At 37.5% G+C, this 19,223-nt stretch overlaps 1 protein-coding gene across 3 annotated transcripts in view; it reads left to right on the forward strand.

The window, feature by feature from the left end:
- LOC111142204 (solute carrier organic anion transporter family member 1C1) overlaps positions 1–19,223 on the forward strand; it is a 56,668-nt gene that overhangs the window by 14,191 nt on the left and 23,254 nt on the right. For 2 of the 3 annotated variants that reach the window (XM_022495228.1, XM_022495229.1), the window contains exons 4-8: positions 9,939–10,063; positions 13,285–13,431; positions 15,230–15,328; positions 17,103–17,348; positions 18,380–18,544. In XM_022495228.1, the coding sequence (XP_022350936.1) occupies positions 9,939–10,063; positions 13,285–13,431; positions 15,230–15,328; positions 17,103–17,348; positions 18,380–18,544 (782 nt within the window). The remainder of the gene's footprint in view (positions 1–9,938; positions 10,064–13,284; positions 13,432–15,229; positions 15,329–17,102; positions 17,349–18,379; positions 18,545–19,223) is intronic. The other variant, XM_022495230.1, reaches the window with a different exon arrangement.

Consider the following 19,223-nt stretch of genomic DNA (forward strand, 5'->3'; position numbering starts at 1 on the left):
TCACTGAGGTTCTGCAAAGGTTCTAGACAGAGCCAATGGATAAGGAGGAGCAAAGGAGAAGGCTAAGGCAATGGGTCTTCACTCTGCCTCATCCCTTCTTGATCAATAGCTGTGCCACTATTATCCGTTCTAGTCCCTGAGCCCTCATGCAACAGTTTGCCCGGGGGTTAAAAGAATTCCATTACTAAAAAAACTAAAATCTGAAAGTAGTTGCAGAGGATAAATAAATCCTTGACTCTTGATATAACTCATTCTGCAGTGGATCAGTAGCTTTCCTGTATGACTCTGGGCATGTTGCCTAACCTTTCTAGGCCTCAGTTGATGCATCCTAAAAATAGGTATTATAGATATTAAAAATAATACCTAGCTTATAATAGCATTGCAGAGATTAGATGACACAGCTAAAACTGTGAGGATGACACAGCTATAACTGTAAGTTATAAAGTTTCCTGATATAACTAGTAGTTGTGTCATTATTATTAAGTTTTGCTATCGGTCCTCCTTAGATAATTAAGCCACCTGGTTTTAACCAGATACCAGCAATAGTTTGTCTTAAAGGTGTTGGTTTCAGATTAGTAGTTTTGTTACTTCAAGTTAATGATAAATATAAAATGCTGGTACAAGAAAATCAAAAGACCAGACAGGTAGCCAGGTTAGGGCTGTCAAAGGATGCCAGAGAGTCAAATACAGATTCTTATATACTATCTTTATATATGTTTAAAGTTATATTTGTTATATTTGTTCATTCATTATTTAGTGACTGCCATTTTCCTGGCACTGCACCATGTAATGGGGCTACTTCAGTGGGAAAAAAATGAAATAAATATATATGCAAGTTCTTTACCTATTAAGTTTTCTGTCTGCTGAGGGTTATTATAATAACTTCTTTTCAACTTTTCACAGCATGAATTGTCCAAAATGTCATTTTTGATCTCTGTAAGACAACTATACCCTGTCTGCCTAGGAGAAATACCTTTGATGTCCAACAAAACATAATATGGATATTAATTATTGAGGGTCTAACCCCAACCAACTTTATATATGTAAGCTCACCTGATTCATGAATTTAACAAATATGTAGTGGCCATTGTTTTAGGTAATGGGGATAGAGTAGAGACAAAAATCTCTGCTCTCGTGGATCTTAGGAGGAGGAGAGAAATCATAAATAAATAATGATAGAGTATGCCAAATAATGTTAAATGCTATAGAAAAAAGTAACTTCCTGAAGACACATAAGGAGTATGTTGTGGGGAGGGAGGTTTGCAGTTTCAAGTAGGGTTGTCAGGAGGTGGCTCACCAAGATGACAACACTTGGGAAGGACTGAAGGAGATGAAGGGGAAACCCCTGCAGATACCTGGGGAAGAGAGATTTTGTGCTGACTGAATGACGAATGTAAAGTTCCTGCAGCAAGAGGGAGTCTGGCATGTGGTTGAGCTGTAGGAAGGCCAGGCCTCTGTAGCAAGGGGAAAAAGAGGACGAGCAAGGGGAAAATAGAAAGGGGAAAAGGAGAAGCCATCAAGGTTGTTTCTCAAACTTTGATGACATTTGTGTCACCTGAGGCTCTCTGTAGACTGTAGATTCTGATTTAGTAGCTCTCCCATAGGGTTTGGTTTCAGCTGATGCTGCTAGTCTGTAGACTTCACTTTGAGTGGTAAAGTTGCAAACAATTATGATGACTTCAGCTTCTTTTGGGAATGAGGTGGGAAGCCAGTGGAGAGCTTTGAACAGAATGACATGACCTCAATTACATTTTTTTAAATGTCATTCAGACTACTGCTTGGAAAAATAAGTCTGATGGAGGAAACTTGGAAGGAAGGAGACTATTTTGGAGGCTATTGTATCAGAGTCAAGATTGTGTCTGAGTTTGAATCAGGTCAGATCTAAAATCCATGATTTAAAAGCATTTAAAGCACTGGTCCCCCGTTCAGCTACTTCTCTGTGTCCATATCCAACAGAGCCTAAAGAGGCACAGACTACATGGATACCCTCATTTTACCACTATGAAGATTGAAATTTGAAGAAGTTAATTGATTTTTCTAGAGTATCATATATAGTAATTAGTGACAAAGGAGACACTTGCATAAAATTCCATTTTATTTATTTATTTATTCAAAATCTAAATAATGGTTATGCTTACACAGTTGCATTTTGATAGAATGAATTGAGAAAGCTCAAATAATTTAAAAATTTCACAATACTGTTTAATCATTACGGATACTCATTTTAAGAACTTTGAGGCATTATAACAATCTGGTATCTCTGGAATTATTAAAGAAAGAAAATTATGTTCATCATGATTTACATGTTCTCTCTGTATAGCTAAGAATTGAAAAACAGTTATCCTCACTAAGTGGTTCTTAACCTATTTTGGTCAGAGAACCATTTGATAAATGTAACAAAAACTATAAACTTCTTTCCTTAAATACTAACATACTACAAAAATGTTCTTTTTTGGGAGCTTCTTGGAATTGTTGAGGTGTAGATTATGCAAAACTGATATAAGACTGAATATTTTAATAATTCAGTATATCTCTTCCTTACATGGTTGAGTAGGTTGTTAATATTTAAAAATATTACTCTGATTACTAGTCTTTTGTCACATGGTACTTGAACAAAGGGAAAATCAAGATGATGTTGTGATTTCCTCTTACTAGGCACCTCTTCCCTGAAGGTGCAGTAGAGCAGAAAAGTTGGCTCATGAAGGATAATTTGAGAGGCAGTGTGGCTGGGGAACTGAGACTGAATTATCATAGTGCTACCATTCAGCATTTGCTCTTCTATGCAGCTGTTATTATAACCTTACATGCAGAGGAAAGGGTGGAATTAGAAATAACTTAGAGCCAGATCAATAAACTGTAGAAGAAAGCAATGCCATCCAGATAAATGGTCCAAAACCCCCACATGTCAGAGAAGAAGAAAATGGAGGCAGAGTAGGAAGACCCTAGGCTTGACTATTCCCATGAGCACAACCAGATAACTATCAAATCATCCTAACTACTCTAGAAATTGACCTGAAGACTGAAAGAACAAACTCCACAGCTAAAGGGAGGGAAGAGTCACACTGAAGAAGGTAGGATGTGTAGAGACTTGGTTTAGGGAAGAGACAGATCAAATTGCAAGTGTGGCAGAGGAGAGGGGGCTGTAGTCCCAGAGAAGGGCAAGAGAAAGAGAATCACAAAGGGGGGAACACAAGGAGAACATTTCCCCAAAGCCATTGGCTTGGAAAATGAGAGAGGCTGAACTTCATGAGTTCTTGCAACCAGTGGGGCATAAAGTTTGAAGTTTTAAGGGTTAACAGGCTTCACTGGGATAGAGCCCAGAGGATACTGTGCTGCTCCTGGAGAGAAGGCAGGCAAACAATCCAGGGGCATACAGCGTGGAAACAGTGATCTGAAGAATGCCTAGGGCACACAACAGGGACATTATTTGCTCTTCTTGGAGCACGTCTCTGAGAGATAGCACTCACAGAGACACCTCTGAAACAAAGGAGCTGATTGGCCATTCCCCACCCTCACTGTCCCTTAGCATAAACACAGAGCAACCTACAGACACTGGCTACCTAAATTGCATATACCAAGCCCCACTCTGGCAGGACTACTCTTCTCAGTTAAGCTTGCCTCAGAGTCCCAGTGCAGTGGGCCCCTACCTCAGGAAGACTAGCACAAAACCCTGCTCATACCATATCTCCCAAGCAGAGAATTCTGCAGGGCCTCAGTTCTGGTGGAAGTGGTGTCAAGTCTCATTTCATAAGCAGACCAAAGCACACCTGGTTAAAACTCACTGTATTCAAGCCAGGGATAAAACACTGTCCACTGAAGGCAAGGAGAGCCTCTGAGGATGACTGGCATGAAGGATAGCTTAGATAAAAGACAACACCAGAACACATGCAGCATATACGTGAGATACTCCCTGAAACCAGGTCCTGGACACTACATGATCTCTTATTCATGAGGCCATTACTTTCAGGAGCAGAAAACATAATTGGCTTTTCTAACACAGAGAAGAAGGCAGAGACTTAGAAAAAATTCAAAGAAGGAAGCATTTATTGCAAATGAAAGAACAAGATAAGGCCATAGCCAGAGATCTAAGTAAAACAGATGTAAGTAACATACCTGATGGAGAATGTAAAAAAAGAATCATAAGGATACTCACTGGACTTGAGAAAAGAATAGAAGACGTCAGTAAGTCCCTTACAACAGAGATAAAAGAGTTAAAAAATAATCAGAGATGAAGAATACAATAAGCAAAATTGGAAACGGGCTTCATGCAATGAGCAACAGGCTGGAAGAAACAGAGGAACAGATTAGTGACCTAGAAGACAATGGAAAAATAATGAAGTGGAACAAAAGAGAGAAAGAAGAATTATGGAACATGAGAATATGCTTAGGGAACTCGGGGACTCCATCAAACATAACATTCATATTATAAGAGTCTCTGAAGAAGAGCAGAGAGAAAGGGGGCAGAAAATTTATTTGAGGAAATAATAACTGAAAACTTCCCTAATCTGCAGAAGGAAACAGACATCCAGATCCAGGAGGCACAGAGAATGCCCATCAAAATCAACAAAAGCAGGCCAACACCGAGACTTATTGCAATTAAATTTGCAAAATATAGTGATAAAGAAAAAAAAAAAAGGCAGAAAGACAAAATAAGTCTTTAACTTACAAGGGAAGATCCATAAGGCTAGTTGCAGATTTCTCAACAGAAACTTGGCAAGCCAGAAGAGAGTGGCATGACACATTCAAAGTGCTGAATGGGAAAAATCTATAGCCAAGAGTACTCTATCAGCAACGCCATCATTCAGAATAGAAGGTGAGATAAAGTTTCCCAGATAAATAAGAACTAAAAGAATTCATGACCATTAAACCAGCCCTTCAAGGAATATTAGGGACTCTTTTAGTGCAAAGGAGACCAAAAGTAACAAAGATCAAAGAAATGTCCGGAAACAATGACAAAACAAGGATAAAATGACAATAAACAGATATCTATCAATAATTACTTTGAATGTAAATATACTAAACAATAAAAAGACATAGGGTGTCAGAATATATTAAAAAATCCATCTATATGCTGCTTCTAATAGATTCATTTTAGACCTATAGACACAGATTGAAAAGTGAGGGATAGAGAAACATTTATCATGCAAATTGATATAAAAAGAAAGCCAGAGTAGCAATACTTATATCAGACAAACTACACTTTGAAATGAAGACTATAATAAGTGACAAATAAAGGATACTATCTCATAATAAAGGGGACAATCCCACAAGAAGATCTAATAATTGTAAAAATTTATGTGCTCAACGTGAAGCATCCAAATACATAAAACAATAACAAACATAAAGGAATTGATGATAATATAATAATAGTAGGGGACTTTGACATTCCACTTATATCAATGGACAGATCATCTAAACAGAAAATAAATACAGAAACAATGACTTTGAATGACACACTGAACCAGATGCACTTTACAAATACATTCAGAACATTTGATTCTAAAACAAAAAAATACACATTCTTTTCAAGTGCAAATAGAACGTTTTTCAGAATAGATCACATAATACGTCACAAATTAGGCCTCAACAAATACAAAAAGATTGAAATCATTCCATGCACCTTTTCTGACCACAACACTATGAAATTAGAGGCCAACCACAAGAAAAAATCTGGAAAGACCAAAATTACATGGAGTTTAAATGACATACTACTAAACAATGAATGGGTCAACCAGAAAACCAAAACAGTAATGAAAAAATGCACCAAAAGAAATGAAAATGAAAATAAAAATTGTCCAAAACTTTTGGGGTGTGGCAAAAGTTATTCTAAGATGGAAGTATGGAGCAGTAAAGGCCTACCTCAAGAAGCAAGAAAAATCTCAAACAACATAACCTTATACCTAAAGGAGCTAGAAAAAGAACAATAAATGAAGCCTAATGCCAGAAGAATGAGGGAAATAATGAACAGCAGAAATAAATGATACAGAAACTAAAAAAAGAAAAAAAAAACCAATACAACAGATTAATGAAATCAGGAGCTGGTTCTTTGACAAAATTAATTAATATTAATAAACCTCTGGCCAGACTTTTCAAAATAGAAAAGAGAAAGGACCCAAATAAATAAAATCACAAAGGAGAGGGCCACTTGTGTGGCTCGGTTGGTGAAGTAGGTAAGTGTCTGCCTTTGGCTCAGGTCATGACTTTAGGGTCCTAGGAACGAGCCCTGTATCGGGCTCCCTGGTCAGTAAGGAGTCTGTTTCTCCCTTTCCCTCTCCCTCTCACTTGTGTTTGCACTCTCTCTCTCTAAAAAATAAAATCTTTTTTTAAAAAATCACAAAAGAGAGGAGAAATAACCAACACCACAGAAATATAAACAATTACAAGAGAATATTATGAAAAACTGTATGCCACAAATTGAACAATCTAGAAGTAGATAAATTCCTAAAAACATATAAATTACCAAAACTGAAACAATAAGAAATGGAAAATTTGAATAGACCTATGATCAGCTAAGATACTGAATCGGTAATTAAAAACCACTAAACAAACAAATATCCAGGGCCAAATGGCTTCACAGAGGATTTCTAAGGAACATTTAAAGAAGAGTTAATACCTGTTCTTCTCAAACTGTTCCAAAAAACAGAAAAGGAAGGAAAACTTCCAAATTCATTCTATTAGGCTAGCATTTCCCTGATATCAAACCAGATCAAGACTTCACTAAAACAGAGAACTACTGGCCAATAACCCTAATGAACATGGATGCAAAAATTCTCAATAGAATACTAGCAAACAGAATCCAACAATACATTAAAAAAATTATTCACCACAATCAGGTGGGATTTATTCCTGGGTTTCAAGGGTGATTCAATATTCAGAAATCAGTGTGATACACCACATTAATAAAAGAAGGGATGAAAACCAAGCAGATGTGAAAAAAAGCATTTGTCAAAGTGTAACATCCATTCATGATAAAAATCCTCAATAAAGTAGGTTTAGAGGGGACATACCTCAACGTAATAAAGGCCATCTGTGAAAAATCCACAGCTAATATCCTCAGTGGAGAAAAATTGAGGGCTTTTCCTCTATGGTCATGAACAAGACAGGGATATCCTTTCCCACCATTTTTATTCACTATGGTACTAGGACTCCTAGCCACATCAATCAGACAACAACAACAATAAAAATAAAAAGCATGCAACTCATCAAGGAGGAAGTCAAACTTCTGCTATTTGCAGATGACATGACACTCCAAATGGAAAAGCTGAAAGACTCCACACACACAAAAAAAAACCTACTAGAACCAATAAATGAATAAACAAAAAGTGGCAGGATACAAAATGTACAGAAATCTGTTGCATTTCTGTTCATCAATAATAAAATAGCAGTAAGAGAGTTTAAGGAATCAATCCCATGTACAGTTGCACCAAAAATAGTAAGATATGTAGGAATAAACCTAACCAAAGAGGTGAAAGACCTATACTCTAAAAACTATAAAACACTGATGAAAGAAATTAAAGATGACACAAATAAATGGAAAGACACTCTTAGATTAGAAGAACAAATTGTTAAAAATATCTATACTACCCAAAGCCATCTACACATTTAATGCAGTCCCTATCAAAATACCACCAGCAATTTTCACAGAGCAAGAATAAACAATCCTAAAATTTGAAGGGACCACAAATGACCCCAAAGAGTCAGTCATTCATTCAGTCATTCATATATATATATATATGTATATATACATACATCTATATATACACACACATATATACATAATGAATACATATACATATGTGTATACATATATACATAACGAAACTATAGTGATCAAGATAGTATTGTTACCAGCACAAACATAGATCAATGAAACGGAATTGAAAACCCGGAAATGAACCCACAACTATATGGCCAACTAATGTTTGACAAAGCAGAAAGGAATATCCAATGGGAAAAAGACAATGTCTTCAATAAATGGTGTTGAGAAAACTGGACAGCAACATGCAAAAGAAAGAAACTGGACAACTTACACCACACACAAAAATAAACTCAAAATGGATGAAAGACCTAAATGTGAGATCTAAAACCAGAAAAATCCTAGAGGAGAACACAGGCAGTAACCTCTTTGATATCTGCCGTCTCCTTTCTAGATATGTATCCTGGAGCCAGGGATACAAAAGCAAAAATAAACTACTGGGACTTCAGCAAAATAGAAAGCTTCTTCACAGTGAAGGGAACAATCAACAAAACTAAAAGGCAGCCTATGGAATGGGAGAAGATTTTTGCAAATGACATCTGATAAACATTACTATCCAATATATATAAAGAACTTATAAAACTCAACACTCAAAAAATGAAAAATGCAATTTAAAAATGGGCAGAAAACATAAGTAACATATTTCCAAAGAAGACATACAGATGGCCAACAGACACATGAAAAGATGCTCAACATCACTAAACATTGGGGAAATATAAATCAAAACTACAATGAGATACCATCTCACACTTGTGAGAATGGCTAAAATCAACAACACAGGAAACAAGTATTGGTGAAAATGTGGAGAAGAGGGGAACCCTCTTGCACTGTTAGTGGGAATGCAATCTGGTGCTGCCACTCCGTGAAAAACAGTTTGGAGGTTCCTCAAAAAGTTAAAAATAGAACAGCCTATGATCTAGTAATTGCACTACTAGGTATTTATCCAAAGGATATAAAAATACTGATTCAAAGGGATACATGCACCTCTATGTTTATAGCAGCATTATCTCCAATAGCCAAATTAAGGAAATAGCTGAAGTGTTTATTGACTAATGACTGGATAAGGAAGATGTGCCATATATATATATATATATATATATATCCAATATCCATATCCAATATCCATATCCAATATCCATATCCAATATCCATATCCAATATATATATTCCATATCCAGATGACTGGATAAGGAAGATGTGCCATATATATATATGTACCTATATATATATATATATATATATTATATATATATATATATACACACATACACACACACACACACACACACCGTGGAAAATTACTCCACCATCAAAAAGAATGAAATTTTGCCATTTGCAATGACATGAATGGGACCTAGAGGATGTTATGCTAAGTGAAATAAATCAGTCAGAGAAAGACAAATACCATATGATTTCACTCACATGGAATTTAAGAAGAAAAACAAATGACCAAAGGGGAGAGGGAGGGAGGGAGAGAGGGAGACAAACCAGAAAACAGACTCTTAACTCTAGAGAACAAACTGATGGTGACCAGAGGGGAGTTTGGTGGGGGGATGGGTTAAATAGGTGATGGGATTAAGGAGTGCACTTGTGATAATCACCTGATGTTTCAGTAAGTGTGGAATCACTATACTGTACACTTGAAACTAATATAACACTGCATATTAACTAACTGGGATTTAAATAAAAACTTAAATCCCCAAACCCCACATATCATCATCAATTCTCTAGTATCAGCAATGCAGTTGTTCTACTAAATTTACAACTCTAAAACCACCGTGTAAGACCATAGTTCTTAAATTATTTCTTTTATGCTGACTTAGAGATCATCATGATTTTATCAAGTGTTGGATATTTTTTTCATCAGGAGAACAGGTGATTTAGGATCCTTATTTTTACATTAAAAGGAACCCTTGTAAATGATTCTTCTTTTATTTTCTTTTACCACACTGGGTAATTGGTTTGGATCTAGTGGAAATACCAGTGAACCAGACTTCCCGGCAGAGTTTCTGGCTATGTCTTCAGGTCATTGCTGTTAAATGCTGTTTCAGTTTTAATGATTCAGATTCAGAGGTAGCTGCAAGCTCGAACACGTGCCCTAATAAGTCATACAGTGTCCATATAATATTTTTAACATGATGTTAAGTGAATCTGTAGTAAAGAAAACATTCTTTTTGTACAGGTACAGATATGAAAAGTATTCTCCTTTCTCTAATTCTACTCTCAGCCTCTCTCCATGTCTCTTGGAGTCAGACAGTCAGTTACCTCTCTCGGTTATAGAAAAACCACAATCCAAAAGAAATGATGGTAAGATGATTTTTTTTTTTTTTACTTGACTAAGAAAGCTAAAAAAAAAAAAAAAGACTTTATGTGTGCTTTAGGATGGACAAAAATTTCTGTGATTTTTTTTTCTGTTAAAAGCTTTACCATTTAAATCACGATATTATAGTGCCATAAAAATTCCTAGAATATAAGGCAGTATATGATGAGATCCTAAGAGAATATGCAGAGATTCAAATCTTATGGAAAGGGCCATTAATTACCAGTGACTGAGAAAAGCTCATTAGGAACGACTAGTTCCTAATAAGGTGGGCCATCAAATCAGGATAAAACTAACTTGGCACATAACAGATCTCAGTCCATTGCTCCACTACGAAAGAAATATATTTTTCCACCAGATCTCAATTGAAAATCTGTGTGCAGCCCCTTTTCATCAGAATGACAAAAATTTAATCTCAATTTGTCCCTAACCTTCACCCTTTTTCCCAGGGGTGGCTTACATTCTGGGGAGCTTACATAATAGCAAAGGGGGTGGTCGTGGGAGGGGCCTCTTGGTGTTATCAGTCCCTTGTCAACTTAGATATTTAAAATCCCTCCGGCCACAGTATGTGGTCATACATGTCACATTAGTGCCACCCTGTGTCTACCTTTATGTCCTCTTTAGAACAGCAACTTGCTCTGATGCAGAGGTGACAGTCTTAGAAACTCAGAAATAGTTCTATTTTCCACACAAGACAGGATGCAGGGAATTTTGTTAGCATGTCTAGAGTTCCATATGGCTGACACATATTCTATAGCAATGCATTCTGTGAGCCACCCATGGGAACATGGGAATCATCCAGAAACCCTTTGAGGAGTCCAAAGCAGGAGTGTTTAGCCACAATGTACAGCTGTCTCATCTTTGGGGTCTTGATACCTTCCTGGGCTCTATATGCCCATGGTAGCACAGGTTCTCCCTGCTCATGGAGTCCACACCATCTACCCACAGGTGTCTGCCCTGTCTCTAGGATGCTAATGAGGCAGGAGCTCAAATGTCCTCTCTCACTGCCCTTCAGCATTGACATGCTCTATGCTTCCTCTTCATCAATCCCATCTCCCTCCCTGCGCCTAGCCTCTGGATTGATTTCTGTATAGGCAGTGTGGAAGCTTCTCTTTTATCTACCTGCTAGTCATGCAAATCTTTTATCTATAGCATAAAACCTTTTGTTTCCCCTGATATCCTCACCAGTGCTTTCTTTTTAGATGTCTTTTTCCTGAGCACTGAACACTTGAGGTTATTTGAATGAAGGGAAGGGCCAGAGGATTAAAGAAAATCTAGAAATTTGAGGGGATGAGGTATGGAAGATGTAATCATGAAAAAAGTTTACCCCATCCTGCTGTATGAAAAGAAGCAGAAAAGCACACTGGAAGAAGAGGAGAGTATAAGAGGAGGGCTTGCACTTTCATCTCTACATGTGTACAGTCACTGAAGATATTTTGTTTTTGTTTTTGATAATCATGGAAGATGTGATACAAATGGCAATACAACTAATTAGGAAATATTTAAACCTTTAATGTTAAGAGAAACAGGGTTAAAGGCGAGAATTAAAATGTTTTTAATGGGAAGAGAGACAAGTTATTAGACAGGTATATAATATAAGACTCACAACTCAATCTCTTTCTTTCCTTTAAATGAGGTCTTGCTCCCTTAACGCCATAGACCTATGTGGACATCAGACATAGTGGACACAAAGTTCATCCTAAAAATGATAGTGGGGTAAATATAGGGCTCTTCTCAAAAATGCTCCACCTACAACTCCCATCCCCCCATAATACTGGAAAGCAGAGCTGTCTGACAGAACTCTCTGCAACGGTGGAAATGTTCTGTATCTATGCTGTTCGATACAGCAGCCATTAACCACATGTGATTATTGAGTACTGTAATACAGCTAGTGTGACTGAAGAACTGAATTTTTAATTTTCTGTAACTTTAATTAATTTACACTTCAGTAGCCACATATGGTGTGTGGTTACTATACTGGAAAGCATAGATCTAAGATGTCTTCCCCTATCTATAAGACTTCCCTACAAACAAGCTTCTTGGGATCACACAAATGTTAGGGGTAGAATTGAATTAGAATCAGTGTTTCCAGAAAAGGAATTCACATTATATTTGGGGGGGGGGGGTAGACTGGAAATCCACAGAAGATTAAAAAAGAAATGCTTCATCACTTGGCTACATTTTCAGAAGACGCAGAGTTAGAAGCAACAAAACTACACAGTAGTTTTATCTGTCACACAATCTGACTCATCTGCACAAAAGGATTCACCTCAGTTCTAAATAACCATATTTTAGTTTCAAAATTTACTTTAAGGGCTACTGAAGAGTGGAAATAACTCTCACCTCATAGGATCATAGGAGAATTTAACTTTAAAAATGCCTGCCAATCACTTAGCCCAGTGTCTGACAGGAAAAGAGCACTCAGAAGAGGTGATTGTCAGAGATAGAAAGTATTATCTCTTTTATTAAAGTGATTAAACTCTTCAAAGTGTATTTCACTTGTGATATGGGAGTTAATTCTCCAGCTTCACATGATTATATCAAGACATGACTTCTATAAAAGCATTTAAAAGTTGTTAGCTTTGAATTTCATTCTAAGAATACTGATGAAAGGTTCTTTATGTTGGAATAGTTACTAAAGCATATAAGGTTTTAAAATTTTATGTGAATTTTATTTCCTAAACCTGAGCCCTAAAAATCATTATTTGTTGTCAAGCAGTTGTGATGCTGCCCAAAGTTGAAGTATTACCCATATAAAATTTTGAATTGCAGGTGCAAGTTGGTCAGCAATAACCTTGCAAGTGATTTCTGTTGAAAAATAGAAAAGTTTAAAGATTAAGAAGAGAAAACCTTTCATTCAAAATTGTGTGTTTTGTCCCAGACAGGATATTGAATGTTATAGTAGCATAGGAATTCAAAGAACTCAGTGTAAATAAAAATAAGAAAGAGAAGAGAAAATTAGAAACAAGGCATCAGAAAGAAAAATCAAAGGAGTTCCTCGATCAGAATCTCTGAGGGATTTACCCTACCTAAAACATTGAAGCTTAAATATTTTCCAATCTTGGTTTGACTCCTATCAAATTATGTCTGTTGAAAATTTCACTTTTACATCCTAATCCAATTTCACTAGAGCTTGTAGAAATGCAGAATAAATATTTAACTTCGATACTGATCTAATTTCATTCCTCTTGTTTGCTTTCCTTTTGAGAATGTGAAATGGATGCCAGCTCTTCCATGTGGGTTTATGTTTTCCTGGGGAACCTTCTTCGTGGAATTGGGGAAACTCCGATTCAGCCTCTAGGCATCGCCTACCTTGATGATTTTGCCAGTGAAGATAATTCCGCTTTCTATATTGGTAATACCTACCTCATTCATCTTCTGAGGACGCAGAGTACCCACTTTTCTTGACTCCACTCCAAACTAAATAGGGCATGGAAGGTTTTATCCTTCAGATCCTGTTCCTTTACTGAGTTCACATGTTTCAGAGGTCCACACTGAGGATTTGGATGATGAAGAAACTCAAATTAGAAGGACCAATTGCGTTAGGGAAAGAACATCAGATTAAAAAGAAATAACTGGAAGATGGACTGCCATGATGTATGACTTCATGCAAATATTTTCATGAACTTCAGATTTCATAGGTTTTTACTGGGTTAACTGTACTACTGAACCACCTAGGTATCATTTATATTCATTTTTTATTTTGTTTCCAGAGCTCTAGGAACTGCTTCCCATCTTTTAAACCCTATTTAAAGCATTTTTATCCTATGAGGGATGGGCAAGGAATTTTGAGATCTCAATAGCAGGCATGAATGGATAAAAACACAGGGAGCATGAGAGCAAGGCCTGAGGTGAACCCATGCCTGGAACAGGTGCCAGTAGATAGACCAGCAGCTAAAATCACACACACACACGCATAGACACACACGCATACACACACAATACAGCAAACTCTAATTCCAAGGCCAGGTGCATCTAAGCAGCATTTATTGAGTGCCTCTTATGTCTTGGAAACTAAATTTGTCTCCATTTCACATATCAGCCTTGATTTCTTGGGGTTCTAATCTTTTGAGGGCCTGGCCTTCAAGGCATAGAGGACAAGATTTAAATTCACTGAGAGGGGCTGCGACCAGCCCTACACTATAGTTCTGCCCTGGCCATGTGTGCAGAACTCCAGAGGGCTCTCCTTACAGTCAGGCGAGCTGTAATTAAAAACAGGTTACCTGCTCTAATGGAACACTGCAGTGTAAGTCAGGACCTGGCACAGAAGCTCCATCACATGTGCTAGACAGTTACTCTGGTGACTGGAAGAAAAATTGCAAGCAAAGAGATGCATGCAGGTGTCCGGGTGTCCCTTCCTTGCTCTCTCTCTTCATTCTTCTCTTCCGGAAAGGATCTGTGAATTGCCATTTACTCTTTTTCTTAAGTTAATCTGCCAGGGATACGTGTGCGAGAAGTACTGTGGTGACATGAAAGGCAGATGGGACATACTTTGCAGGGAAGAGCTACCTTTCTGGTAACCAGAAACGGTGTTTTTTAAGTAATCTGCTCCCGTCTCATATTAATGCGGCCCAGGCTGGTCATGATTGTTCCAAAGAGCACCTCTCTACACTCCCAGGTCTGACTGGTTGTATTCAGGGATCTGCATGGCTACCGCTCCCACAGATGGTTGCACAGACTCTCTGAATGCATGCACTTTGGCACTAAGGTGGAAAAAATCAATTTTCATGTTAAAAGGACTCAACACTTACCCAACCATAAAAAGTTTTTGAAAGACTGTCAAAATAGTATAATTCTGATTTTTTTTTTTTTTTTTTAAAACCAGTAGGGGAAATCTAATTCTAGGGAGTAAAGTTTTCTCCATTTGGGGGAAATTAACTTCTTCAGAATCTTGGTGTTACTTCCTTACTAAGAGGCAATTAACGCCTTCCACATATTCATTCTTCTTCCAAAGCTGAGCAGGACTTATTTCATGATTCAGTAAGGTTGAAAAATGGACAAATTAAGCACAGTTAAGTGAAGAGTTGATGAGATATTTTCAGCTACTAACTGGACCTCACTCCTATTTCTTGTTTAAAAAATTAATCATTTACAAAAGTGGAGAAATGCCACTTCTTTTTCATTTTCTTTCTTTCTTTTTTTTTTTGATGCAGGGTGTGTGCAGACGGTTGCAATTATAGGACCAATCTTTGGCTTCCTGCTAGGCTCACTATGTGCCAAACTGTATGTTGACATTGGCTTTGTAAACCTAGGTAAGGAAGTTTATTTTTATTTATTTATTTATTTTAGTCACTGAACATTTTTAATGGGGATGGTGTAGAAAATATCAAATTCCCTTTTTATAAAGTGACAGGATGGCAATCTTTCATAAAATGAAAATAATCCACTGAAAATTGGTCATTGATATAATCACTACATGCATTAATAAATGGAATACGAAAAATAGGCAATGGTTAGAACTGGATGACCCATGGTTTGTTATTCAGATGTATCCCTTTCCACTTCTGGTTTGCCACTTCAAATGAATTCCAGCATAGTTAAGACTAAAAACTGTGGCTTCTTGTTGGTTCAGGTGTAGCAACATGACAGTCACATCAGTTGATAATGTATTTTGTAGATTTGCCAGAAAGACCAAGAATTGAAAGTCTTCTGGCAACCAAAATATGTTCTTTACTGTACAGATCTTTTTCAGATGGAGGTATATTAGAATGAGGCTACCTAATTCTCTGGGAGAGTGCTTGTGGAGGGAACAAATGGGGGACCTCATCTTTCCATTCTATTAATGTGTTTCTTTCTTGTGAGATGTACCTCCTAGATGTGGAGATCACTTTTCTTTCTTTTTAAAGAAGTTCAAGAAAGCAGTTAGAAACAAGAAAACAGGTTTCATTTTTTTTTTTTAAATTCTGAAACTGCATTTTGAGGTCCACATGTGTTAAAGTTAAATGCAAAACTCTTGCGCCAGGTTTTCTTTTTTATCAAACTGCAAGACACATTCCAAATATTTTTTTTTATTCATTCATTTATTTATTCATTAACCTCATTAATTTTGCATCTATTCTGTCCCAGGTGCTGTTCTACCACAAAATGGTGAATACAATAGTAGTTGAGTGCTTGACTTCCTGAGGTTTTAAAATCCATTCATGGAGGCTGATTCAGATAAGAAAGCATAGGTGTGATGAGTGGTACAGAGGGAAGTTGTTAAGGGGAAGAAATGAAGATGTGACGATGAGCCAGTGTGAACATTTTACCAAGTATAATGTGGCAACGGAGCCTCGTCATCACAGGACATGTGTTTAGTTCATTGTTCTCACGGAGTGTAGTGGAGGTAGATCTATCGTAAGTTTTATGGGTTCTGATATAGAAATAGAAAAGAAAAAAAAACCACTTGATTTGGTTCAAAAAAAACTTCATCACCACTTACCTTTTTGTCAAATAAGAAATGGTGTCAAAAATAAAGTTTTGCTGATGAATAAGATTTTGACATTTTATTTATATAAACAAATCTTGCTTCAGACCTAGAGTAGCTCTGGAGTATTACTGTCATTTAGTGAGTAACATTGAGTGTTTTAGACTACACTGGGACCAGTCTTTCTTTGAGAAAAATCCTGGACAGACATTCAATATGTGGACCAGACGCAAGGGTTGCTGTTGGGGGGTAGCCGGCAGAAGGCTTGGAGCCCCCATAATTCTCCCTCATAGGGTGCTTGCTTCCTGTGTCATGGACCAGGGGTTTCCTCTGCAAAACCCCAGAGTAAGACCCCCTCCCCCAGGATTTAGGCTCTATATTTTAAATCTAAGGAACAAATAAAGAAAAGCAGCATGTTCCAGAAATAAAGCAGCATGTTTCCTTCAAAAAGCAAGAAGATTATAACGTTCAGACTAGAAAGTTATCATGCATGAATTATTAGGTATTCTTATGATGTGATAGAGCTAATGCTAGGATTTAAAAAAAAAAAAAAAAAGAGGCTTATTTCAACTCACTGGCTTTGCTGTATATGCAATTTAGCCGTCCTCTCTGTCTTTCAGATCACATAACCATTACTCCAAAGGATCCCCAGTGGGTAGGAGCCTGGTGGCTGGGTTACCTAATAGCAGGAATTGTAAGTCTTCTCGCAGCTCTGCCTTTCTGGTGTTTACCAAAAAGTCTTCCGAGACACCGAAGTAAAGAGGATTCCAGTTCCTCCTCTGAGAAATCCAAGTTTATTATGGACGATCATACAGACTACCAAACATCCCTTGGAGAGAAATCAAAAATAATGGAAATGGCAAGAGGTGAACCAGACTCTCCTTGATTTTGAAGCACTTTCAGTTTTCCTGTTAAGACTCTGTAGGGTATCTATATATAATACCCTTCTCTCCCCATCGTTTGTTTAGAAGAATTCAGAAACTATACAGGACACAGAATTGAAGATTACAAAGTCAGCTTTATTACTGGAGAGTAGATTAAAGAATATGACCCAAAGTTTGGGTAACCTTCATTGCTGACATTCCCACCCTTACACTACTTCAGGTTAGACCTAGCAATGGCCCCTATCTGGGATTGCTGCTTCACATCAGTCTGGGTGGACTGAAGAGAGTGAATCTTCAGATCTTGTGGCCTTTTGACAGATGAGATTCAGTCATTTGACAAATGTGTCAGTGCCTGTTTCCCACCCTTGACGGAAGGAATGAGTGCAATGGGGAGGCACAAGGCCAGACATGTTCACGTGAATTCCTTCCACGTGGAAAAAGAGTGACCATGAGAATGATGGGTCCCCCTTAGTTGGGCCCAGCAAACAGTATTTACAGAAAATCTCCACATTTCAAACTTTTCAGCTACATCATAGGAAGAAGGGAGAATGCTAAACCTCATTTCTTAGATTAAGTTCATTAAATTAAATGGAGATAAGGTTCATGTTTCTTTGTGACCATGATGCAAGTTTAAAGAGGAGATACCAGAAAACTGAAGTTCTTGATGTCCTGCCAATGACTTTCAGCTCTGTGGGGAGGGAGTATTCTTGTTTCTCTTTCCTTCTACCCATGTCATTGGGAGGAACGTGTTCCTGTCTGACTTCTACCTCTAACTGTCATCTAAATTATATGCCTGTAGAAGCGAGTGCTTGTGTCTTGATATGAACCCGACAAATCTCAGCCTTGACTTATGCCAGTGCTTCATATCCATAGTGTCTGTATGCACCGTGCTAGAACCGCTCCTTCTAACTGTGGCAGTGGGACCCGGCCAGCTGTGCCCTGGTGATAAGACTGTGTCTTCTGCTGAGTGCAACACGGTCTTTAATCACTCCCACGTTATTTTTGTCTTACAGACTTTCTTCCGTCACTGAAGAATCTCTTTGGAAATCCACTGTACCTGCTGTATTTGTGTGCCAGCACGGTTCAGTTCAATTCTTTGTTTGGAATGGTGACCTATAAACCCAAGTACATCGAGCAGCAGTATGGGCAGTCATCCTCCAAAGCCAACTTTGTTATCGGTATGCTCATCTGTCCTTCACACTCACCAGTAGGCACCATCAGCTGCATCTTGTTCACCCTTAGGTATTTTAGAGAAAGCTCTTCTCCTGTTTAGACTGAAGATGATTTATGGCATTTTAGATATGAAGTCAAAAAGTGAGTGAAAACAAATCTACCAGAGTGAAAAAAAATCCAGTTAAAATACTGAGGTTGTCGGTGGTACAACTTTGCAGCAAGAATTATTCACAACTGTAAGTGAGTGACCTTAAGAATATTAAACTGAATGTGCATTTTATTAGGAGATTGTGATATTGGGTATGTGTCTTTCAAGTGTAGCCAGAACTTCCTAACAGTGGCCATTTAACCTGAACCGTTTCTAGGATTATAAAAAAGTGAGTATTCAGAGAGGTTAAAAGGTGCTCATTGCAAAACAAAGTTTGTTTTTGCTCAGAGTTAAAGGACTTTTCTGAGTCCTGGCATTCAGGTTATTTTTAAGGGCTGTGTTTCTAACAGAGCAGGTCAGTCAACGATGAAAAAGCTATTGAAGGGCAAAGAAAAGCATGTAGAAATGAAGGAAGAAGAACCAGAATGTGCAAATACATGAACATCATGCTCCTAGTAATTGGATACTTTTAAAACCTGGGTTAGCTCCCTTAGTTCATGAGGACATCATTTAATGGTTCTGTTTCAAGGCATAAA

This window comes from Enhydra lutris, unplaced genomic scaffold (assembly GCF_002288905.1).
Source record: "Enhydra lutris kenyoni isolate GAN:26980312 unplaced genomic scaffold, ASM228890v2 scaffoldscaffold7, whole genome shotgun sequence".
In the NCBI taxonomy this organism is placed as follows: Eukaryota; Metazoa; Chordata; class Mammalia; order Carnivora; family Mustelidae; genus Enhydra; species Enhydra lutris.